A 22808-nucleotide genomic window follows, 5' to 3' on the forward strand; every position below is an offset into this window, starting at 1 on the left:
ACCTTCCTGTCACTGTCTTCTCCAGATTTGGCAAAATGCAGTCATTTTCTTGTTCCTCTTCAACCATAAATCTCTTCCTTTCCCATTCCTCCATGACAGATTATGCTCTATAACATGCTATCTGTAACTTCCTTCTCTCCTATATGTGAGTGTGAAAGCTTTACAAGACTACTACTTTCTTATATTGTATGAAGGTTGTTTTCTCTGTGTTAACTTGACAACTGTAGCCTTTTTGTCGTTGTATTATAAATAGATATTGGAGATTAGAGTCCCAGAGTAAATTTTGGCAATATCTTGTCTGGAATCTGTGCATCAGACTTAATGGCTGGGTTTTCCACGTGGTGCACGGGAGGAAAAGTGCTGAGAAATGACACAGCCAAAAGCCACCACAGTGATTGGAAACCTCAGGTAGCCTGTAAAAATGGCAACAGGTAGGCATGATTGTATCTCTCACAGACTTGAGTGCCTGGGTTAGGAATGAAGTGTGGTGCCTTCCTCCGCTCAGGTCTCACAGCTGGGTGGAGCTGAAACCTTTGCTGAAGTGAAGGAAGTGAAGGGTAAGGCAACAAGGGAGGGTGTGTCTCTGTGTTCAGGTGTGTCTGCAGGAGGACTGTTACCAGATGCTGCATGATTGTAGGATGCAGATGGGCAGAAATGTGCAGGGCAGATGGTTTGCAGCATGAGCTGTATTTGTGACTGTCATTTACAAATCTGAACTGATTCAGCTTTGAAAGGCATTCATGTTGCAAGAGGTTTGCAGATGAGTTTTAGCAATCTAGGTAGGTCCAGCTAGGACCTTCCAGCCAGGAAGGACATCAAATAATGCTTTTCTTACAACAATTTCTCAAGTATGTAATCCAGAAGTAGAGGATGTATTGCCTCTTGGGCTTGGCCCTGCAACCTCCTGTCTTCCTCCACTTACAGCGAATTTCAGTATGTTTGTATAGCCAAGAAAGGAAGTTTCAGATTCAGCTTTTCAGTATATTTTCTTACATGTGACCGAATCCTATATTCTAGTATAACCTGGTGCAACTGTACTAAACATGTAGATTCTCTACTAAATGTGTGACTGTCACCTTTCCTGTGGCTTCCTCAGGTCTTGGACTTTAACTGGAGTTGTCCTTTTTTTTTCTCTGTGTGTGCAACAGCAAAAGCGGAAACTGAGACTTTACATCTCCAACACATTCAATCCTGCGAAGTCGGATGCCGAGGACTCCGACGGCAGCATTGCCTCGTGGGAGCTGCGCGTGGAGGGGAAGCTCCTGGATGACGTATGACTGCCCTGTGCTTCACTGGGGCTGGCAGGGCTCTAGAGATTGTCCTGTGGGGCGGTGGGGACACCAGCAGAGACAAGACATCTCTTAATGGCAGTGCTGGCTTGTTGCTGCTGGGAAGGCACCGTGTCCAACCAGAGAGAGGGATAAGGCCCTAATGGGAGTGTTGGGGAGAGCAGCAGGAAGTGAAACAGACTTAAGGACAGGATAGGTAGGGGGAGGTGGAGAGAAGAGGGCTGAGATGATTCCCTTAAAAGAGATGGCAGGGTTCAGGTCACAAGAGGTATGAAAAGTCAGGCCTACAGCAGGCATTGCATCTTGTGAAGAGCAGGATAACAAGGAGAAGGCAGTACTTCATATTCCTAGGGAGAACAATATGATGTATGGATGGTGAGAGCAAGGATGGGAGAAATGTTTTATCATTATGAAGTCCTCAGAAACCTCAGTGATGGATTTAGATTTCCTTGGGGAAGGCTGGACTTTCCTAATAAAGGTGTCACCTATTTGAATAGGCTTCACAAGCTGAGTATTTACAGGGTAAACAGATTAAGAACTTGCATGCATGGAGAGGGCAAGGCTTTCGGCTGTCTAGAGGTAACTGTACATGAATCAGAATCATAATCTTCCTGAAGGATGAAGTGGTGACAAAGTGCAACATCTGGGAATTGAAGTTAGACAAATTCAGTTTAAAAATTAGAGCATATATTTTAACAAAAAAAAAGAGATTCTTTATTGGAACAAAATATCTTTTCAATTACTGGCATTTTTTAATAAAATATTATCTTCATTAAATACAAAGAAATAAATTGGAATCCCACAGACTATATTCTATGGAAAGTCAGATTATGTGCTTATAAACCTTCCAGTTTTTAATGTAGACAGTATGAGCTGTGGAGTAAACAGTGAATACTGATAATTAAATGGAAAGACAAAATGTAAAAGGAAATAGTTTTACCTAGTGTATGATCAATCTGTAAAATTTACTATTAACTGATAAATCAGACCAAGAAATTAGCATTCATTTAAAAACCCCAACCTGTTAAAATGAAAGGTATACAGTGGCCTTAGGATCATAGAATGGTTTGGGTTGGAAGGGACCTTCAAGACCACCCAGTCCCACCCCCTCCCATGGGCAAGGACACCTTCCACTATCCCAGGTTGCTCCAAGCCCTGTCCAGCCTGACCTTGGACACTTCCAGGGGTGGGGCAGTCACAGCTTCTCTGGGCAACCTGTGCCAGGGCCTCCCCACCCCCTGAGTAAAAAATGACCAGTCTAAACCTACCGTCTTTCATTTTAAAGCCATTGCCCCTTGTCCCATCACTACAGGCCTTGGTAAAAAGTCTCTCTCCATCTTTCTAACAAGCCCCTTTTAAATACTCCCCAAACCCTTCTCTTCTCTGGGCTGAACAACCCCAGCTCTCCTAGCCTGTCCTCAGGAGAGGTGCTCCAGCCCTCGAATAATTTTCATGGCCCTTCTCTGGACCTGCTCTCACGAGTGCCATGTTCACATGACAAGCCAGTCCTTTCCAATAACATTAAGAGAGTCAGGGAAATCTTCCCTACCGTTCTGTTTTATTGTTCCACCACTGTTGAGATTTTTGCGTCTTATCCTGTGTTTGTCAGAGGGAAAACTCAATTAGAGTGACCGCACTTGTGGTCTACATGGGATTTAATGTTCAAGACAAAGAGAGAGGCTGAGAAGGAAGCCTAGGGCACAAGCTAATAGACATAGCCTTAAACATATCTGGTTCTTCTGCTTGTACAGCTCAGCAAACAGAAACGGAAGTTTTCGTCTTTTTTTAAGAGTTTGGTTATAGAACTGGACAAAGATCTTTATGGACCTGACAACCATCTTGTGGAGGTGAGAGGGTTGTGCACACTTCGTATACGCATGTGATAGTGGCACACATAAGCACCCAGGTGCCTCTTGTCTCCCTTGTTTAGGTGACCTTGTATTTGTTGTCTCATTTAAGGTATTTTCAAGGTTTTCAAAATTCCATTCTTCTTAAGAATGTTTGCTAACAGAATCTAGTCCGAAAACATAGATGTAGTAGTGATGTAGTGCACATCTTGAACAGAATGTGTGAAAAGATGAAAAAATCATGCACATTTTTCCTATCAAGTAAAGCGTAACAGCAGTACAGATTCTGCACTAGAGCTGAATTGAAATCATTGGGGGGGGGGAGGTTGTTGTGGTTTGGTTTTGTTGTTGTTGGGTTTCTTTTTTAAATTGCCAAATCTTCAGAAGGCTTGTACTTGTCTTATTCTGGCACGATGTGCTGTGCAAGATGCACCTCCATGGACATCAGTGAAAAAAACGCTGACGGTCTTGTTTCTCCCTTTGTCAGTGGCACAGAACTCCCACGACCCAGGAAACGGATGGATTCCAGGTGAAGAGACCTGGGGATGTCAGTGTGCGATGCACGTTACTCCTCATGTTGGACTACCAGGTCAGTGCAGCCACTGGGACATGGTGCAACAGAGCAAATTCATCCTGTCACACACATCAAAAAACAATGTACTTGGGCTCAGAATGTCACGTGGTCCACTGAAGTTAGAATGATACCCAACTGATAGATTACTTAAGATTTAAAGGGGACGCATCAAGTGAGCTTCTCATATAGTCCAGCAAAATAATAGGTCTTGGCACTATGATAATTAGTATTTTTATTGCCCACCTGCAGAAAGAATATGCATTTCCTCCTCTGGCTTCTTAGAGAATAGTCAGATAAGTTGAACATGAGTTACATGTGTGGTTCTTTAAAAAAATTCAAAGGAGTGGCTTTTGCTAGTTCAGTGGTACCTGAACCAGCTGTGTAATTCCAAATTATCCAGGGAATTTGTATTACCAGGGCTGCAGACCAGGGTAGTTGAGTTGTATCACAGAGGTCAGAAGAAGAAATATATTCTATTGACTGGTTGTGATTGGGTAAATATTCTGGTATGCACCAGAATGGTGGGAACATGCCTGAAAAAACAGAGTTCCAAGACAGTTTGTTGATGTGAGGCAGCTGAGCAGTCATTACAACAGTGGAACTTCCTTCTCCCTCTGTAGTTAACCTCCAGTAGTTCAGAGGAAGGGCTGTTCTATTTCTTCTCCCACTCCTTACAGTAAAATTATGCGTCAATGTTGAAAAGGAGAATTGTTTCCTGAGTCTTTGTGCAAGTTGTTATTATTTAAAGCGTATGCTACAGGTAAGTCTGTGTGCATGGCACAGGTACAGTGTCCCCCTTCCTTCTTCCAGAGCATCAGCAGTAGGATACAGAAATGCAAAGTTGTGTTTTTTCAATCTCTGCCATTGAATGGGGTGCTTCTCCCAAGGAGCAGAGTGCCCTGAGAATTAATACTGAAACTTCATACCTGTGTGTCTGTCTGCTTTCCTCTCCACTGCCCCCTCCTTCTCTTCCTGTTCCAGCCCCCCCAGTTCAAGCTGGACCCACGGCTGGCACGGCTGCTGGGGATCCACACGCAGACACGCTCGGCCATCATCCAGGCACTCTGGCAGTACATCAAAACTAACAAGCTGCAGGACTCTCACGATAAGGAGTACATCAACTGCGACAAGTACTTCCAGCAGGTAACTCCTTTTTGGGCACAGTAGCTCTTTAGAAGCAAACTATAGCATCCATCCACAAGTTTGGGATGAGTTGGAATTGGAATGAAAATTACTCATTTTTATCTTCCCTTAATGATTTGCAGTATCCTCAGTACTGAATGGCTTTCAGCATGCACTACAAGTAATATCATTAGCACCCTTCCCATGTGCCAGTGTTGTCAAAATCCCCCACGTCTGGTGGTTCAGCACTCCCACAGAAGCTGTAACCTTTCCAGAAAGGAGGACTTCTATATTGATTTGGTGGAATTTTTTCCCCCAGTATGTCATTTTGTACTAAGAAACATGAAATAATCTGATGATTCTGATTATCAAATCATATGGAGACCCTTTTTCTTCCCTTCTCTTTCGCTGTTCATGAAGCGAACATGAAGACATGGAAGACATGGAAGATATAATTAGAAAAGTTATTTTTTCCTAAGTCTACTTCAGACAATAGAGTACCCTTAATGATCTGCATGATATTTTGAAAGCTGCATGTTAAGACTTTTTGTCTTTCAAAGTGACTTCTAGAATTAACTAAGAAGGCCACTTAAAAGCATCTCCACCCTTTCTGTAGATACAATTATATTTATTTTGTAAAGATAATGTTATCTGAGCTGTCACTGTCTTAATTGACTTTGTTTTCCTGTAGGTTTAGGCTTACATGATTTGTAGCAGATCCTTTGTCTAAAAAAGTACGCACGTTTGTATCTTACTTTTGATAAGCGGGAGGACCTTCTCACTTTTTTTTAATTTTCCGTTTAAGAACTTCACTAGAATAAGAACTTGCTGAAGTCACCTTCTCTTTGTGTGTCTCATTAAGGGCTTATTAGCTTGTAGGTCTCCTTTATGTTACAACTCTTCAGGAATGTCATCAGACCTGGTAGATGTCTTCTCATTCTCAGAAGGTGAATCAGATGAGAGAGTTGGGAAGTAGCTGATTGCCTTTCTAGAAGACTGAACCTCACACCCTGCAAGAGCTGGCTAAGCTGGAATAGTTGCATAAGAATGCAGCGCTTGCATAGATTTAAATCATAAATGGGATTGATTTGAGTGTTTCTGTTTTCCTTAGGTCTCTGGCAAAATTGTCCTAATTAGCTAATCTTGCTTTCAAAACTTGGCATTAGTGTTTAGGAATATAAATCCCATTCATCAAATGAAACATTTCATGATGAGGTTTTTTTTGTTTTTCACTCTAATACTCTAAGATTGAGAGATGGAGGGCAAAGGAATTGGGTTAGTAATGCCTTCCAGTCTGATAATATTTCTGTAGACTATATAGTTTTAGTCATATAACTCCTGGAAAAAACCGTAGTCCTAGCTGGAAGTGGGCGGGTCCCTTAGGGGAGCAGTACATAACACATCCTCAGTCCATTCATTTAGATACGTCTTCTCATTCGCTGTGCCAGCTCTTCTGAGTCGTGCACTGGAGTGCTTGTGGTTGTATCTAAAAAAATACTGCTGAATGTGTTACCTGGCACACCAGTATCACTGTGGCCAGAGAACCTTCAAAGCCAGGGATTACAAGTTTATACCATTAACTGCAGTTCAGAAGGAATGTGAGAAGTTTTAGGAAAATTCCATGTAGCCTTAGTTTCCGGGCTCCCACCCTCCTCTAACTAGTGTGTATCCTTGATCCCTTTTCCATTCTTCAAGCTCTTGTCTCTTGGGCACCCATGTTAGGAGTTTGAGAGAAGTGTTGAGCCAGCAGTGACAGCAGATTGGATGTAGCTGGTATGCAGAGATTTTGGGTGGGAATTCTACAGTCGTCTCTATCAAGTGTCAGAATTCAGAACTGAAACAAAGAGTGAGCTGCAGACTCAGTAGATCCTGTTACTTCCTTGTTCTTTAGAAACTAGCTGGCTGAATTCCTGGATGCAGGCAAGTCCAACAAATCAGACAAATTTTAGAGTTGATGAAGATGGATCCTTTTCTGTTTAGAAACACTGTTTACATCAACAAGGAGATTTGAAATCCATTGTGTTATAAGTGAAAGCAAGAAAAAAGGTTCAAAGGTATTTCAAAAGTCAGAGGTGGCTTCTGGGTATTTCTGCTGCCAAATTCCCTGACTTTCTCACCAAGAAAATTATAGGTTTCAGAAGATACTGTATCTGGGGAACTACAGCATCTGAGTTTGTATGTCTGTCCTACAACCTCATAGTCCTTTCTTTTCAACCCTGCCTTTGTCCTTTGTCTCTGGAGCTGCAAAGCTTGTCTCTCTTTATAGATACAATATTAGTGTATCTCTTTTATCAGGTGAAAATAGTTTCCCTAACATTTGCATAGGTCTCAATGTTTTCACAGATTGCCTTTACATAAGGGTATGTTTTAAGGCAAATGTTAATATATAGAAGGCGGGGGAGGGTTAAATCAGTTTAAATGGAATACCTTCAGAGAAAAGCCTGTTCACCTGTTCAGAGCATTAAAAATCCCAGTAGGAAAAAAAGGTGGTAATAATTATATTTCTGAAAATTCCAGGTGCAAGGAGTGTTTCTAGATTCATGGCAATGTACTGCAGTTACTCACAGAAAATTTCCAAAACCTACAGCTTTTAATCCTTTTCAGAATAATTTTTTTTTCTGAAGTCAGTACCTATTTGTGGTGTGATTTTCAGGGTTGTCCTATGCAGGACCAGAAGTTGGACTTGATGACCCTTGAGGGTCCCTTCCAACCTGAGATATTCAATGAGTACATGATTCTGTTTAGCTTCTGGACCATAGTGAAGAGACGGTAACCATGAATTGTTGTTCAGAAAGGGGTGGGTTCCTTCAAGAGGCTGTTCAGGCTGTGGTTAAAAATATGTAATACCACATTGAGTTTATTTTTCCTTAATCTTAAAAAAAATAAATTGCGAATAGTTTTAAAATTCAGAAATGTTTTCTTGTATTTTTCTTTACCACAAAATACTTCAGGAAACATTCCTTGGGGAAAAAAAAACCAAGCTGTTTTTATGTTTCCTCTGGTAAAAAAAAATAAATAAAATTTTCTTTAAAATGTGCTACTGCAAACCCTCAGTGAGAAAGGGAGTGTTTGCTTCTCTCTCATTATTGATACAGTTGATCCTTATGTCCCATTAAAATATCCTGTGCCCTTCAGCAGCTAAACCAAAAGTGGAACACCTGAAATTGTCATCATCTGATGCATCTCTCTGTGAGCCCAGATGTAAGTACAGCAGCAGTTTACAGGGACAGAAGTGACCAAAAATTTATTCTGTGCAAGGAACCGGAATTACAGTTTTCAAAATCACCTTCCTTATGAGCTGCTGATTTCTTACTTTCTCATTTAATTGCAAGTTAGGTTTTGGACAGACAAAATTTTTTGTTTATTGTGTTGCAGATCTTTGACTGTCCACGGCTAAAGTTTTCTGAAATTCCTCAGAGACTCACTAACCTACTGCTGCCACCAGATCCAATAGTGATAAACCACATCATCAGGTAAGCTGGTCAGTGAGCTCAGCACTGTCACGTGCAAAATACTCACTAGATAAAGTACAGAAACAGCTGTAGTAGTAGGCACCAGAATTCAGTACTTCCAGGTGAGTACCTAGGACTTTGTTGCATGCTCATTCTCTGTGTCATTCTAGTCTCTGTAATTCTGAATTATTTTCAGTAGAATGGCACCAGTTCTCTAGAGGTATGCAAAACAACTTTTATTTTTATTTCTACTAGAAATACCATTGAGAGAGTTGGTTGGATTTCTTTCCTAAAGGGAGAGGAATGGGAGTTTGAACCCACAAAAAGAGATAAAAAAGGAATTGAAATAAGAAGTTGTACATCATGGGCAATCCTGTAAATCACTGAACTCTCGTGTAAAGTGTACAACAGCATTACAGTTTCAAATGCAGTGGTCGGTCCATGCATGCTTTGTTGGGATTGGGTCAGCTGTTTGGGTGTTAGTCTTATCCTGAGAATGCCAAGGAGCCAAGAGATCTCCAGAGATGTACAGCAAAGAATGCCTGCATTCAGAGAAGGCCATTGTGACCAAGATACTGAGCTCTCGCATCCTTGTCAAAACAGATGTTTTTCTGGATAGCAGATAAAATACAGCTTTCAGCTGTCTGGGGCACTTCAAGCACATGCTGTATTTAAGTGACAACTGTGTGTGGAGAAGGGGGACAAAGAGACTTCTGGGAATTGCAGTCTTACTGTTTAGGTATTTCAGTCCGTCACAAGCTTCTTTGTGGTCTTGGTCAAAACTCTGATTCGAGGTGTTTAAACATTATTGTTACTTGAATGTAGTGATATGATTTTCTACAGAATATTGACAACAAATGTTTCTGAATATGCTTAAAATTTGATCCTTTATTTTAAATTTGTAATGTGATATAAAGTTTAAATATTACATAGATTATGAAAATAAAATTTGCTTTTTGATTCATTTCAATGTATCAAACAGAGTAATCAAGAAGCAGCTTGGCTGCCATGCAGCTTGATAGCTGTGTACATACTGTCATCAGTCATAACCCAGTGACCTCTTTGATGGACCACAAAAAAGCTGAAGTCCTCAGAGATATGTAGTCATTGCTTAGAGGAAAATGACAAGGAACTGGTGGTTATGTGTGACAATGACTGAAGTCTGATTTGCCAACTACGGGATTGAAAACTGTTTGTTAAGAAACTTTAAAGATAAAGTAAATGTTAAGTCTAAATGCCAACAAATTAAATATAAATTTAGGACAGGACAAGCCAAAGAAAGATACTGGTATTTAGCTTATTAATAGGTCTCAGGAGGACGTTAGGCAATTTAATGAAGACTGTGTCTATCAGTAGCTTTTAAATTTGGTGGTCTGGACAAAAGCTCCAGCTTAAAAATCTGTGAAATCTGATGGATGAAAGAGGAGAGAATATACTAGAATATACGGATATATATAAAGATACCCTGTTCTTACACTCTTCTCCCAGCATCTGCAACAGGCTTTATCAAAGAGTGTATTCTGGGCTGGATGGATATTTATTCTGACTCATTTTGGCTGTTTTCATGATCTTGTGTTGTACTCTCCATAGCGTTGATCCCAACGACCAGAAGAAGACAGCGTGTTATGACATAGATGTAGAAGTTGAAGACCCATTAAAAGGCCAGATGAGTAGTTTTCTTCTCTCAACAGCTAACCAACAGGAGATTACAGCATTGGACAACAAGGTACTAGCCCAATAGTAAAGTATCCCATGGTACATGTACTCATTGTGTAGCTTCGTATGGGTTTGGTGTCACATGTCAAAGTCAGTAATGTCTTGAGACAGGGACTTCTCAAGGGGATGTGCTTTCAAGGGATGAATTGGCCACATGCAGTGGGAATACACAGGGGTGAGTGGTGTTCCCACTCAGGATTTGATCCAGGGCCTGACATGGTTATCAGGGTGATAGAAGTAGAATTTCACAGGTAGTGTAATGAGTCCCCTGACATTCAAGAACCACCTGAACTGTATGACTAACTTTTTATTGAGGGGTCGTGATATCTTGCTAAATTGCTAAAGCAAAGCTGGCAGAATCTCATACTTGGGTGTGGGATTTGTATCTATGACTGCAGAACAGCTCTCTGCAGTAGGTGCAAATACAGAACATGCATGGCAGGAAAATCACCTGGAGCAGTTTGGCGGTTTTAAGTGTTATTGAAAGAGGATCATGTGCACTTCAAATAACAGTGTTTGTCTTAGGGCAGTGGTGGGCTCTGCAGGCTGTATTAGGGGTTCATGTCACTGTTGGCCAGCTTCTGCCATGTGTCAATGTCTGATTTGGCTTGGTAAGGAATAAACAAAAGTGGCTTCTCAGAGCAAGGCACGACTTCTGTTTGTTTACCTCTAATACAAACAAATATGTTAAACTCTGGTCTTGGTGCAATTTTAAAGGGGGTCTGGACACCAGCAATCCTCATGGATTCTGATAACTGTTGCAGCATCTTTTCTTTTATGACTCTCCAGGAAGGTCCTTTTCAGCAGAGCAGCTGCTCAGTCGGTTGGTTCCCAGCCTATATAAGCTTGCAAGCAGCATGCATGGTGATATTCTGTTTCCGGTCCAGCTCACCTTTTCCTGTGCCTTGTCTCACCTCTTTTTTGAGCATTTGCTAGAGCACAGGGCAAGCTGTGATAAGAGAAGTTATAATCACTGCTGGGTGGTTGCTAGAGCACAGGGCAAGCTGTGATAAGAGAAGTTATAATCACTGCTGGGTGGATGGGCACAGGCTGCTGCTGTTACCCTTCAGTGCCTTGCATTGCTGTGCTGACACAGATCCTCTCCTGGGAACTCGGCGGGTGCCGATGGAGGTCACTCCACACAGCTGTAGCATTTTCCCAAAGAAGGAATGATTTTAAGTTGACAGCAGCTCACTTTTGTTAACTTACCATGTAGTGCCTACACTAGTGGCCTTGATGGCATAGTCAGAGGAGGATTATTTTCTCCCGTGTGCTTGGCCCCCTTAGCTGCTTTGACAAAAAAGATGAATGCATGAAACTAAACAAGATAGGTTTACTATCTCAAACTGGAATGTTAGAAGAACAGGGTCGCAAACGTTTGCTTCTTTATGTGTGTAGTGCAGATCATTCATTGACTGTCCTCCTACTGATCATACTTGATGTTGATATCCAGGAACATTATAGGACCCTGACTTCTCTTCATTTTTCGTTCTTCCCTGCTAGTTAATTATCATTTCCTTCATAATAATTCTGAATATATGATTCACTTTCTATAAACCTTCTGTACTCCCAATTTCTCACTGTTCACTTCTTTTTGCAGCCAGCATGACTTTACTAGGCCTTCTCTTAAGAAAAAGTTTAGAAGTCATGGCCGTTCATTTAACATGGACTTGATCAAGAAGTTGCTAGAAATTTTAAGGATTACAATAGGATATGGAAGATATGGTGATGATGATAACCAGGAGAATAACTGCTTTCTTGCATTGGGCACTGTTTAAAGACATATTTATATAGCACCTTTCCCCAGAGATCCCAGACTAGGCAGAAAGAGTGATTCTACACCGGAAATTATTACTTTGTATGGTGACATGACTTAGCTCTGTGAGCCATGCAGCATTTCAGTGCAGGAAGTGAAGGAGAATCCTGTACCTACTTGTGTTGCAGAAGTACAAGTAAAACCAAAATGTAGTGGCAGGATTGCAGTTAAGTTGCTCTTTGAAGTGAAAATGCCCTAGGAAGCTGCACAAGTCTGTGGTATAGAATTGTCACCTTTGTACGTTACCAGGAGTACAAAGATGACCTGAAGGTCACTGGAGAGTGGTAGAAATTAAGTAACGTATTTTGGGTTTTTTTACTGTCAGATTCATGAGACAATTGAGTCCATAAATCAGCTAAAAATACAACGTGATTTCATGCTGAGTTTCTCCAAAGATCCCAAAGGATACATCCAAGACCTTCTCCGGTCCCAAAGTAGGGATCTTAAGGTAAGCTAAGGTTTGAAAAAGAATGAATAGTGGAACCAGAATGGAAGAATTTTATCTAGATGTATATAGAGTGCATAGCCAAACATCCAGGATGGATAATTGGTGGAAGACAGTTAGTGGAGTACTGCAATCCCAGAGCAGACAGTATGCAGGAAAGACAGTTTAGGCTGTATTCCAATTCCGGTGAAACAGCGGTGCCTGGTGGGCGCGGTAGGTGGATTCGTGGTCAGACAGTAAGATCAAAGTGCAGAGCTGTGTTGATATACTCTGTAAAGTCAAAACTATATAAAACTCAGCAGGAGCATCCTATAGTACAAGAAGACAATTTTGGGGTGTTTTGTTAGTTCATAGTTTAATCTTATTTAAGAAATAGGCAGGTTAAATATCAGCTGCCTTTGAGCTTATCTTTGAGATATGCAAGAAATGGAATGTAAGAAGTTCAGTTGATTGACAGCAAAACCGAATGATTTGTTTTTCATAAAGTTTCACATTTTCTGTCTTTAATTGAGATGCCTCAAAATCAGTCATATTAATGAATCCATGAAATTATTTTATTAAAATCATTGTGTCTTTCATATGTAAATGCCTAGTTTGTTAGTCAGTAGTCTTACAAAAATCTACTGTTGAGATTATGATTATTATTATTTACACTGTATTCAAAAGGGGATGGCATCTGAAAGAATGTTTAAATAAAGCAGCCTTTGCCTTGAGGAGCTTTCAAACAAAAGTCTTGTGGGGCTTCTCTAGCTACACACATAGAATAGTTGTTCAGAGTTTTCCCTGACTGACAACCAGTCCTGTAAGAGCCTTCTCCATGATGTTCTGCCCTGCTGGCATCAGAGTTGTGGTTGCACAATACTGCTCTGCAAAATATGCTAATAACTTTACTTCTGATTCTGTGATGCTGGAGACTTGGTCATCAGAATTCTATTTTTTTACAGAATCATAGAATGGTTCCAACCCCCTACTGCCCTGTACAGGGCTTGGAGCAACCTAGTCTAGTGGAAGGTGTCCGCCCATGGCAGGGAGTGGAACAAGATGAACTTTAAGGTCCCTTTTCCAACACAAACCATTTGATGATTCTGTGATCTTGTTTTGGTAGTACGTACACATTGTCCATTTGCTTTGGACTTTGAGAACACTTCTGAACATTTTTTATGTAGTAATGTAGATAAATTTTGACTCTACCTAAATCTGAAAGTTTGTCTATGTGGTAGAAGAGCTATATTGATTTTGTCACAGGTGATGACTGATGTTGTTGGAAACCCAGAGGAAGAACGCAGAGCCGAATTTTATCACGAGCCATGGTCTCAAGAGGCTGTGAGCAGATATTTCTACTGCAAGGTATGAAAGAAATATCCACACTGCTGGCTTATAAATGCATCCTTTGCTGCTGAACAATTGAATCTGCTGAACTGTACTTTTTCTTTCAGATCCAGCAGCGCCGACAGGAATTGGAACAATCTCTGGGAGTGCGTAACACATAAGTCCTGCTCACAAGATCCCATTGGCATCATGACCACCAAACCAGTGGACTTTTCAGTGTTACTAGCTCACTGTTACACACGGACCTGCTTCCTGACTGGATGGGAATGTACTGTCAACACACCAGTCAGAACACCAGCTTTAGAGTGACCCTTGAAAGTCTTGCCCATGGCAGGTGTCTCAAACCATCCCAGGCCAGAGGCAGCACCATACAAGTGTCAGTGTGAAAGAAGACTAAAGGTTCATTCATCAACGTGCATTGTTATGTTTTAGTGGAAAGTTCAGACACTACACAGCAAATCCTGATGGGCTAAGGTTAGAGTCGTGGGTGGCACTGATGGGGAGGTTGAGATAGGTGTTCTAGGAGATGACGGCTTTAGAGAAATAAAGGCAGTTCTCATTCTATGGTACCCAAGAGTCTCAAATAGTAACTTATCTGAAATTAAACAAGATAGTCTTTCTTATAGCTGTGGAATGTTTTATACTCCTGAAGAGAGTTTTTATTCCAGCTGGACCAGTGAAAGAAGCTATCTCACCATCTGAAAGAACAAACTAGGAGGATTTTCATTCTGGAATGTGGAGCCTCTCTCAAAGAAAGACGTACAGTCGGGACATCTCTTCTGCAGATGCAATTCCTTCCTCTTCCCCTTGTCTTGGCAGTGAAAGCTAGACTGTATCACGTATCACTAGATGGGTATGATCAATGTCCTTTACCAAGAGGATCATCCCTGGAGTAAGAGCTTCTTAGGCATCCTTAATATCAGTGGTAATAGCAACAAATGAGGCATTCTGAGAAAATGAAAATAACATAAAGGTGCTTTGCTTGAACACAGCAGATATTAACAATGAGCATATATGTAAAGTATCAGATTTCTTAAATGTTTCTCTGGGTGTGCCTGCGGGATTCATCACAGAAAAGAACTTCCTAATTGTTGGTGCAGATTCCAAGAAACTTAATTTCATGTAACATGGTAGTTTTCTCTTTTCTTCAAGATGTTAACAGAGTCCCTGGATTGGTCTCACATTTTGATCATAGGTGAACTGCCTCTTACTATGAATTATTTAGTTCCCCTGTACATGATATGTGCTGGTTATGTGGTATGCTCTTGAGTTATAAAGCACTATCATCCTTAAATAGCACAAAGAACATATCCCTTGGAAATCATCTTCTTTGTAAATGTAAATTCAGACTACGGGAATTTATAGCACATTTACTTGGAAGCAGGGACATCTTCCTTAAATCCTTTCCCTCTTCATTTTTTGTAGTGCACAGATCAGTTGTGATTAATGGCCCAACATGAATTCTAGTCCAAAAGGCAGCTGCCAGAATATAACTGTCCATTTGATGTGGCACTCAAAATCTTCTTCTAGGTTACTCCTTTTCACCTCCTTTCTTCACTTCCTCGGAAAGAGAATCAAATTCACATGTGGTATGGAAGGAAGGCAGCTCTTCTGAATAACGCATTTTTCTGTAGTATTGCCTTTCCTCTTCTGCTACCTTTGCCAATTTCTTTCTTAATTTAACTTAAAAGTTTCTTCTGTCCAGTCACAGAAGAGATAGTCTTCTACCCCTTTATTTAATATCTGTGCTTTCACATTAATAGTGCCACAGCTTTTACTCTGTCCGTTGTGTTCAGAGATGTCTTGGAATATTTACTTTTGATTGGAGTCATGTGAGGGCAGTACTGTCACAAAAAAACGTTGGTGTGAGAAAAAGAATGGCTTTACCTCTTTTCCTGAGGCCTTTTACTGGGGATGACTTCATTTGGAACTCTTTTTTGTGTTAAAACCTCTTTTCACAGTAAAATGTGAAATCCTGCAGTCTTAAACTGGTTATAGTGAGGTACTGTGAGGCTGCCAGACAGTGATTGACTTGAAATCTTGCTTAATTTAGGATTCCACTAATTGGACTACAAGAAAGCATTATGAGGGAAAACAGTTGGTTTCATCTGCTATTGTGCTTCCATATTTGTTCCGCTGCTGTGTCAGTTGTGTGCACGCTGCCCAGTGTATAAAACTCTTTTCTGTATGTGGCAAACAGAGCAGCTGCATTCAGGGGGTGTGTTCAGTCTGCAGGAATAGGAAATGCAGAGAAAGATATGCAAGGATGTGAGAAGGAAACGAGACTGAGATAGATGCCTGCAGGATGTCTGCCAGGAAATTCTGGGGTTTGAGAGCCTTCCCACTGAAGTGGCAAATATTTGTACAGAGAAATTTCAGTCATGTGCCACAGCTGGCAACATACTGGAGTCCAGCCTGCTTTTAGGGCCTCTCTGTAGAATTAATTGGATGGATCTGGTTCCAAGTCTCTTTCAGAGTAAATTACCAAAACTAATATGGTGTTGCTGCCCTGTTCACAGCTGCATCACTGAAAGCTGAATCTGTGTTCAGCAGCAATGCTGTAATGAAGTGTGTGTGTGCATGAATCAGCCACTGCAGATGGCAATCCAGAATCTAAATTCTTACATCCCACTGTCTATAAAAAGACTGGTCACCAACAGTGAGTCTTAGGAATAGCTGTCAAGTATCTTTCCTTTGGCTAAACTGGGGTTTGATATTTTGATGTCCTTTTCCTGTGTTCAGGAACAGTTCAGTTCTTTTACTGAAGAGGTACAGTGAGAAATTTTGTCCTCTGTTCCAGCAGTGCAGCTGGGAGCTTGCTTTTTTGCAAAACAAAGAGAAATTTTATTTGAAGAGAAATGATGGAGCTATACTGGAAGGAACTAGACCAGGTGCTGCTTGGGAGTACAAAAATGAAAGGTAGTGGCACTGAACAGGCAGGTAATTGTGGCAGACTGTGAATGAGAAATTCATTTGAAGTTCAGGATGGTTGTCGTTTTGTGTGTATAAAAGATGGTAAGAAGATGTTTCGGGGTCTTATTGCCACAGTACAATACAAATTTATGCATACTTAAAACATTCTGTGCATAGAAGTAGTTCGTGTATAGATGATAATATAGATTGTTAGGAAATAGAGCATCAAACTAGGAAAAGGTTCAACAGAATTCTGGAGTACCAGGAGAAAGGAAAAACATCTTGGAGCAGAAGCGTTGACATGGCAGGTTATAAACAGTTCTTTTTAGTCCTTTGTGCTGTTGGCCATGAGTCAGGACTCATATCATGTTTCGTAGAGATTAAAGGGGAAACAAATGTTTGATTATGGAATAAAGAGAAAAATACAGCAGTGGGAAAGGCAATAAAAAGATGGGGCAAGGTGCCACTGAAGTGCCAGTAAGACACAGCACAAAATAATGTGCAGAGTACTGTTGGAAATAGCACAGTCCATGTGAGTCGGTGTGTTCTGTGTGCATGTGTGTGTGTGTACAGGGAGAGAGCATGTGGGAGAGCCAGGCTCAGCTGGTGTGTAGCCTGGAAACAGGCATGCAGGACAGAACCAAAAGTTCTGCAGATAACTTTGAGACACACTGTCAAAACATTTGCCACTGTTATCAGCAGGGATTCAGTTGTTCAATGTAGCAGGTTGGTAGTTGTAGTGCAGACGTTGTCTCAGCTGGCAGGTTTTTTAAACCGCATTGTTTAGAATTTATCCTGTGGAAGCTGAGTGAAAATATTAGTGCATATATCAATATTGGTGCATATCCTAGGGCTCCTAATTTTGAGAAAATGCTGATCAGGTATTTGGGGTTTGTTGGCCTGGTTTTGTGTAGAGAACCCTTTTATGGCAGTGCAAGGGGATGAGGAGGAAAAGAAAACTCTTTTTTTCCTAAAGAAAGAGGTCTCCTTTCTGTAACTGCTCTGTTGTTTAATAGGATGTATCTGTTCTGCCAGATCCTGTATGATCTTTTCCAATCTCATTGAAGAAAGGAACTCCATTTAAAAAAATACAACAGTGGGTTTGTGACAGTGAGCAAATACGTGTATAAAGGATGAGGGGAACAGAGAGACTCCCTCTACTCTGTAGCCACCATGTCTTCATTGTATGATGCCGAGTGATTCGTAGAAAAGCTTTTAACAATAAATATTTCGTTTCTTTGTATCTCTTGCAGTAACCTGATGTGTCTTAACAAAGACAGGTATTGGTTTCTTTCTGCCCCGATAATGATCTGAGTGTTTGAATTTCTGCTCACTTGTGAATGCACACACAGACACACACAGACGCATACACACACAAATGCACACGTGCAGGGGCAAACACTTTTTTTAGTGGGACTTCACAAAGGTGAGAACTGTTGCTCTTTAGATCTTTCTTACATGAATTCATTTCTTCACTGGATTCCACCTTCAGCCATTTCCATACTGAGTAAGCGAGAAATCCTTACCATTGGAGAGGTCTGGCTCCTCTCCTGTGCAGTTTAGAGCTAGAGCTTGGATGCCAAGACGTGTTATATGAATTATACAGTTGCCACCGACACTCTGGTAGGAATTACATGGATACCACCTCAAAGAGCTTGTCCTTAGGTTCTGCTTAAATAAAAGAATCAAATGGGTTTTTTTCTACTATATGTCACTGTAGTTCCAGCTCAAGCTGGGAGCCTCTGAAGAGGGAACCTCCCTGCCTGTTGATTGTCACTGGATTTTATGGTCTCTATAGGTCGCTTGATATCCCGATGGCACAGTTCATCCAGTCCTGTTCGTGGAGTTTGGAGTCTTCTGATTTGCTTCCACATCCTCCAAGCACCCTTTCTGACTTTTTCTTGAGACGTTTCCTTATCTTTTGTAACAGAATATCCTGTAGTTAAAGTTTTACTTACACTTCCTTATCTACTGTTTACATTTCTATAGATAAAGGTGAAAGAAAATTCACATGGCTTAAAGCTTCCTTTACTTTAGTCACTAATGCTAAGCTCTAGGACGAGTTAGTCTCTCGCTGCAGAGGAGCCTAGAGTAAGCTCTGCAAACAGCAGCCTTCCGACAGAGTTACGAGCCAGCCGACAGTGTAAGAAATCTTTGCCAGGCTGAGCAAGCTGCTGTTCACCAGCTCACTGAACAGGGTTACGCCCCGAGGGTCCGGGCAGGGGACGGGGGGCCCGGGAGCGGGACCCGGGACGGCCACGGACCGCGGCAAGAACCGCCCGTGCACCTCCCGCGGCCGCGGCCCCGCGGGCTCCAAGCCCCGCCAATCCCGGCCCGAGGCAGCGCCCGGCCCGCCAATCCCGGCCCGCCTTTCTCGGCGCCGTCCAATCACGGCCCGCCTTTTCAGTCCGGCCGCGGTCCCGCAAGCTCTGCCCGCTCAGCCGCGGCGCGGCCCCTCCGCGCGGCACCGCCCCCCCGTTCCCCTCAGGCACTACTGGGACTACGGAAGGGCGGTGGGAGCTCCACGGTCCCGTCCCGTCCCGGAGTTCTCCCGGCAGAAGGGGAGGGAGGCGGGGAGCGGGCGGAAGCGGAGCAGCCCCTGGGAGCGGGGCGTGAGGGGACAGCGGGGCTCTTGGGGACGGGCAGGGCGGGGATTGGCGGGGCCGGACGCTGCCGGACGCTGGGATTGGCTGGGCTGCCACGGAGGGGCCGGGACTATGCGAGAGCGGGCTATAAATAGCGGGGGGGGGGGGCGCCCTGGGGGCAGTTCGGCAGCGGGGCTGGGGGCGGCGCTGGAGCGGCGGGAGCCGGCCCGGGATCGGCGCGGCCGCCGGGCCGAGGAGCGGCGGTGAGCCAGGCTGGGACCCTCGCGGCTGCCGCTGCAGGGAGCGGTGGGGAGCCATGGGGCAGCACCCCCTCGGCTGCCGATCCCGGGGGGAGCCGGGGTCGGTCTCCCACAGCTGCCGAGGCAGGGCGTTGGGCAGGCGGTGTCCCGGGCAGCTGTGCCGGCCAGCTTTGGTCAGTGCTCAGGGGGGGAGCAGCCCATGCTCAGGGGTGCTCCCCCGAACCAGAAGGACTAGGATGCAGCCTCTCAGTGGGGCTGGTATTGAAAGTATTGTTACAAAGAAAAGTAATAAAAGATGTTTCATTCTATTATAATTTTATTTTACTTTTATTTTCATCTTTGACTACTTGATTGTTTATTCTGTTGTTTTGTTGCTGTTCCCGTTGGGAACAGAGATATTTAAGTGAACGACAAAGACTGATTTGTGACCTTGTCAACAACCCCGGGCTGCAGAGATACTCAGGAGCAGATTTAGGCAGAGGCAGCAGAAAGCTGAGGCAGAGGCAGCAGAAAGCTGAGAACCTGGAGCTCGGGCAGCAGAGCTGGTGGAGACATAAAGACGGTAGGACTGTGGGCAGAACAAGAGTGGGGCTGGATTAGGGAGCATGCACCTGGCATAAGTACTGCAGGGATGGAGCTGGGATAAAAACAGTCAGACCTGGCCTGGCATGTGGGCTTGAGAGCTGGGGTGCAAAACTCAGACCTTTAACAAAAGAAAGCTGCTAGGATTGGAACGTGCAGCAGCTTTACTGGGAGCTGACAGCAGAGCTGTCAGAGAAATAAAGGTTGTGGGTCTGGGTATGGGATAGGGAGAGTGGTGCTCGGGAAGGGACTGCGGAGCAGGGATAGGGACTGTGGCACTGTAGCAGAAATCACTGTAGGATTGAGACAGGGACTGGCATCGTCGCTGAAATCCCTGTGTGGCTGTGGAACTGGGATTATAAATGGGAATGTGGACTGAGAGGCTGGGGCTGAAAGGAGCATAGTGTTAGGATTGCATGTCTGGAGCTGGGAGGGTGTCTGGAGCTCAGATAGGGCCTGTCACTGAGAGGCTGGGGTAGGGATGGCTTCTGGGCTTGGGACAGTAACACTTGGGCAGTAAGGACAGCAATCCCTGTGAGATAGGGCCTGTGGCACCGTCGCTGAAATCCCTGAGTGGCTGTGGAAAAGGGATTAATGGGCCGGAATGTGGATTGGGTGGGTGGAGCTGAAATCACTGAGGGGCTGGGGTAGGGAGAGGGTTTGGGCTTGGGACAGTAACACTTGGGCAGTAAGGACAGCAATCCCTGTGAGATAGGGCCTCTGGTACCGTCACTGAAGTGGCTGTGTGTCTACTATAGGGATTGATGGGCGGGAACATGGAGTGGGGGGGAAGAGCTGAAATGAGTCTAGGGCAGGGATCTGGACTTTGGAGTTGGGATGGGGTTTGTGGGGTTGGAGGAGCACCTGGGGGACTGGGATTGGGAGTGTGAGGCTGGAGCTGGAAAGTCACAGAGCTGGAGCCAAGATGAAGATCCTGCAGTGAGAACCTGGAGCAGCTTCCCGTGGCAGCGATGGCAAGATTTGGAGCTACTGCTGAGAGAGCAGAGCTGGCGGTGCAATAAAGCTTGTGGGTCTCGAGCTGAAATCACTAAGGGGCTGGGATAGAGCTGGGGGTTAGGATATGGACTGGATGCTTTGGTCAGGGACTGTTGGTTTTGAGTAGAAATTACTGTGGGATTTTGCTTGTATTTTTGTGCACTCTGGGAAGTCTAGTAATTCTATTGCAAGCCATTGGAGGGAACTGGGAGTACTGGGTGGAGTCAGCTGTTCTATGGAGAAGGCCCAGGTGTTAACAATGAGCGGGAGGAGGGGCCAGGGCTTGGGCTGAGGCCCCTCGGCTGTTGTTCGGGCTCAGGAGCTGTAGCAGGACTTCTTAGACTGTGACTCAGGTGAGTCTGTTTCAATTTCACCTTTCCAGTCCCTTCCCACTGTCCCCAGACCCTCCCCACTGTCCCCAGTCCCTCCTGAGTCCCTCTCAGTTTCTCCCCAGTGCCCCAAACCCCATCCCAGTGCAGCCAGTCCCCTCCCTGTTCCTTCCCCAGTGCCTCCACTCCTTCCCAATTGCTCCCACTGCACCCCAGTCCCATCCCAGTCCATCCCTAGTACCCTCAGTCCAACCAAGCTCCCTGCACAGTTCCCTCCAGAACCTCCCCAGTGCTCCCAGTCCTTCCAAAGTTGCCTCAAACCCACTGCAGTCCCTCCCCAGTGCCCTCAGTCCCATCCCAGTTCCCTCCCCAGTGATCCCACTTGCTCCCAAGTGTCCCCAGTGCAGCCCAGTCCCAACCCAGTGCCCCTGGTACCTCCCCAGTGCCCTCAGTGCCATCCTAGTTCTCTCAGTCCCATCCAAGTGCCTCCAGTCCTTCCCCACTGCATCCCAGTGCTCCTAGTCCCTCCCAAGTGCATTCAAGTGCCGTCATCAGTGCCCCCAGTCCCTCCCCAGTCCCATCCCAGTCCATCCTAAATGATTCCTAGTCCCCCCCCCAGTGCTTCCAATCGAATCCCAGTCCCTCCCCAGTCCTTTCCCAGTACATCTGCGCCCCATCCCAGTGGTCCTGGTCCCTCCCCAGAGATTCTCAGGCCCGGCCCAGGCATGCTCCCCTAGTCGCACCCACTGCAATCCAGCTCCCTTGAAGTGTCTCCAGTCCCATCCCAGTCCCTCCCTACTGCCCCCAGTCCCTCCCCACTGCGTTGGGCTCCTTTTCCCTGTGCATCCCATTCCCATCCCAGTCGCTTCCCAGTCCCTCCCTGCTCCCTCCCCAGTTCCCCCAGTCCTAGCCCAGTGCCACCAGTGCTTCCAGTCCCACCCCAGTGCCCCCCCTCTCATCCCAGTCCCTTCCCACTTCTCTCAGTGCGAGCCAGCGCACCCATTCCTTCCAAGTGTCCTCCTGCAGTGCAACCCGGTCCTTCCCCAGTTCGCCCAGTCCCATCCCAGTCCCTTCCCACTGCCCCCAGTCCCATCCCAAGTCCCTCCCCGGTGATCCCAGTCCCATCCCAGTGGTGCCCCAGTGTGTCCTAGTGCCTCCCCAGTGCCTCTCAGTCCTATCCCAGTGCCTCCAGTCCCTCCCCAGAGAATCCCAGGCCCAGCCCAGTTCCCCCAAGTGCCCCCAGGGCCTCTCCAGTGCCCTCAGTCCCGGCCCAGTCCCTCCCCAGCGCATCTCACCCCTATCCCAGTGCCGCCAGTCCCACGGTCCCCAGTCCCTCCCCAATGACCCCCAGTCCCATCCCAGTGCTCCCGGTCCCTCCCCCCCCGCGAAAATCTCAGTCCCACCCCAGTGTCCCCACTCCCAGCCCAAATCCCACCAGTCCCTCTCCAGTGTCCCCAGTCCCATCCCTCCCCGCTGTCCCCAGTCCCTCCCAGTGCATCCCAGTCCTTTTCCCCGATGCATCCCCCTCCCTCCCTAGAACATCCAAGTCCCAG

The 22808-nt window shown here is 44.7% G+C and overlaps 1 protein-coding gene across 8 annotated transcripts in view; it reads left to right on the plus strand.

Annotated features, from left to right (window-relative positions):
- SMARCD3 (SWI/SNF related, matrix associated, actin dependent regulator of chromatin, subfamily d, member 3) overlaps positions 1–17746 on the plus strand; it is a 72658-nt gene extending 54912 nt beyond the window's left edge. For all 8 annotated transcript variants that reach the window (XM_032713046.1, XM_032713038.1, XM_032713053.1 and 5 more), the window contains 9 exons: positions 1149–1271; positions 3041–3136; positions 3624–3725; positions 4692–4853; positions 8208–8305; positions 9875–10010; positions 12142–12264; positions 13507–13608; positions 13698–17746. In XM_032713046.1, the coding sequence (XP_032568937.1) occupies positions 1149–1271; positions 3041–3136; positions 3624–3725; positions 4692–4853; positions 8208–8305; positions 9875–10010; positions 12142–12264; positions 13507–13608; positions 13698–13751 (996 nt within the window). In that variant the 3' untranslated portion in view covers positions 13752–17746. The remainder of the gene's footprint in view (positions 1–1148; positions 1272–3040; positions 3137–3623; positions 3726–4691; positions 4854–8207; positions 8306–9874; positions 10011–12141; positions 12265–13506; positions 13609–13697) is intronic.
- The last annotated feature ends 5062 nt before the right edge of the window (positions 17747–22808 follow it).

Source organism: Chiroxiphia lanceolata, chromosome 1 (genome assembly GCF_009829145.1).
Source record: "Chiroxiphia lanceolata isolate bChiLan1 chromosome 1, bChiLan1.pri, whole genome shotgun sequence".
Classification (NCBI taxonomy): Eukaryota; Metazoa; Chordata; class Aves; order Passeriformes; family Pipridae; genus Chiroxiphia; species Chiroxiphia lanceolata.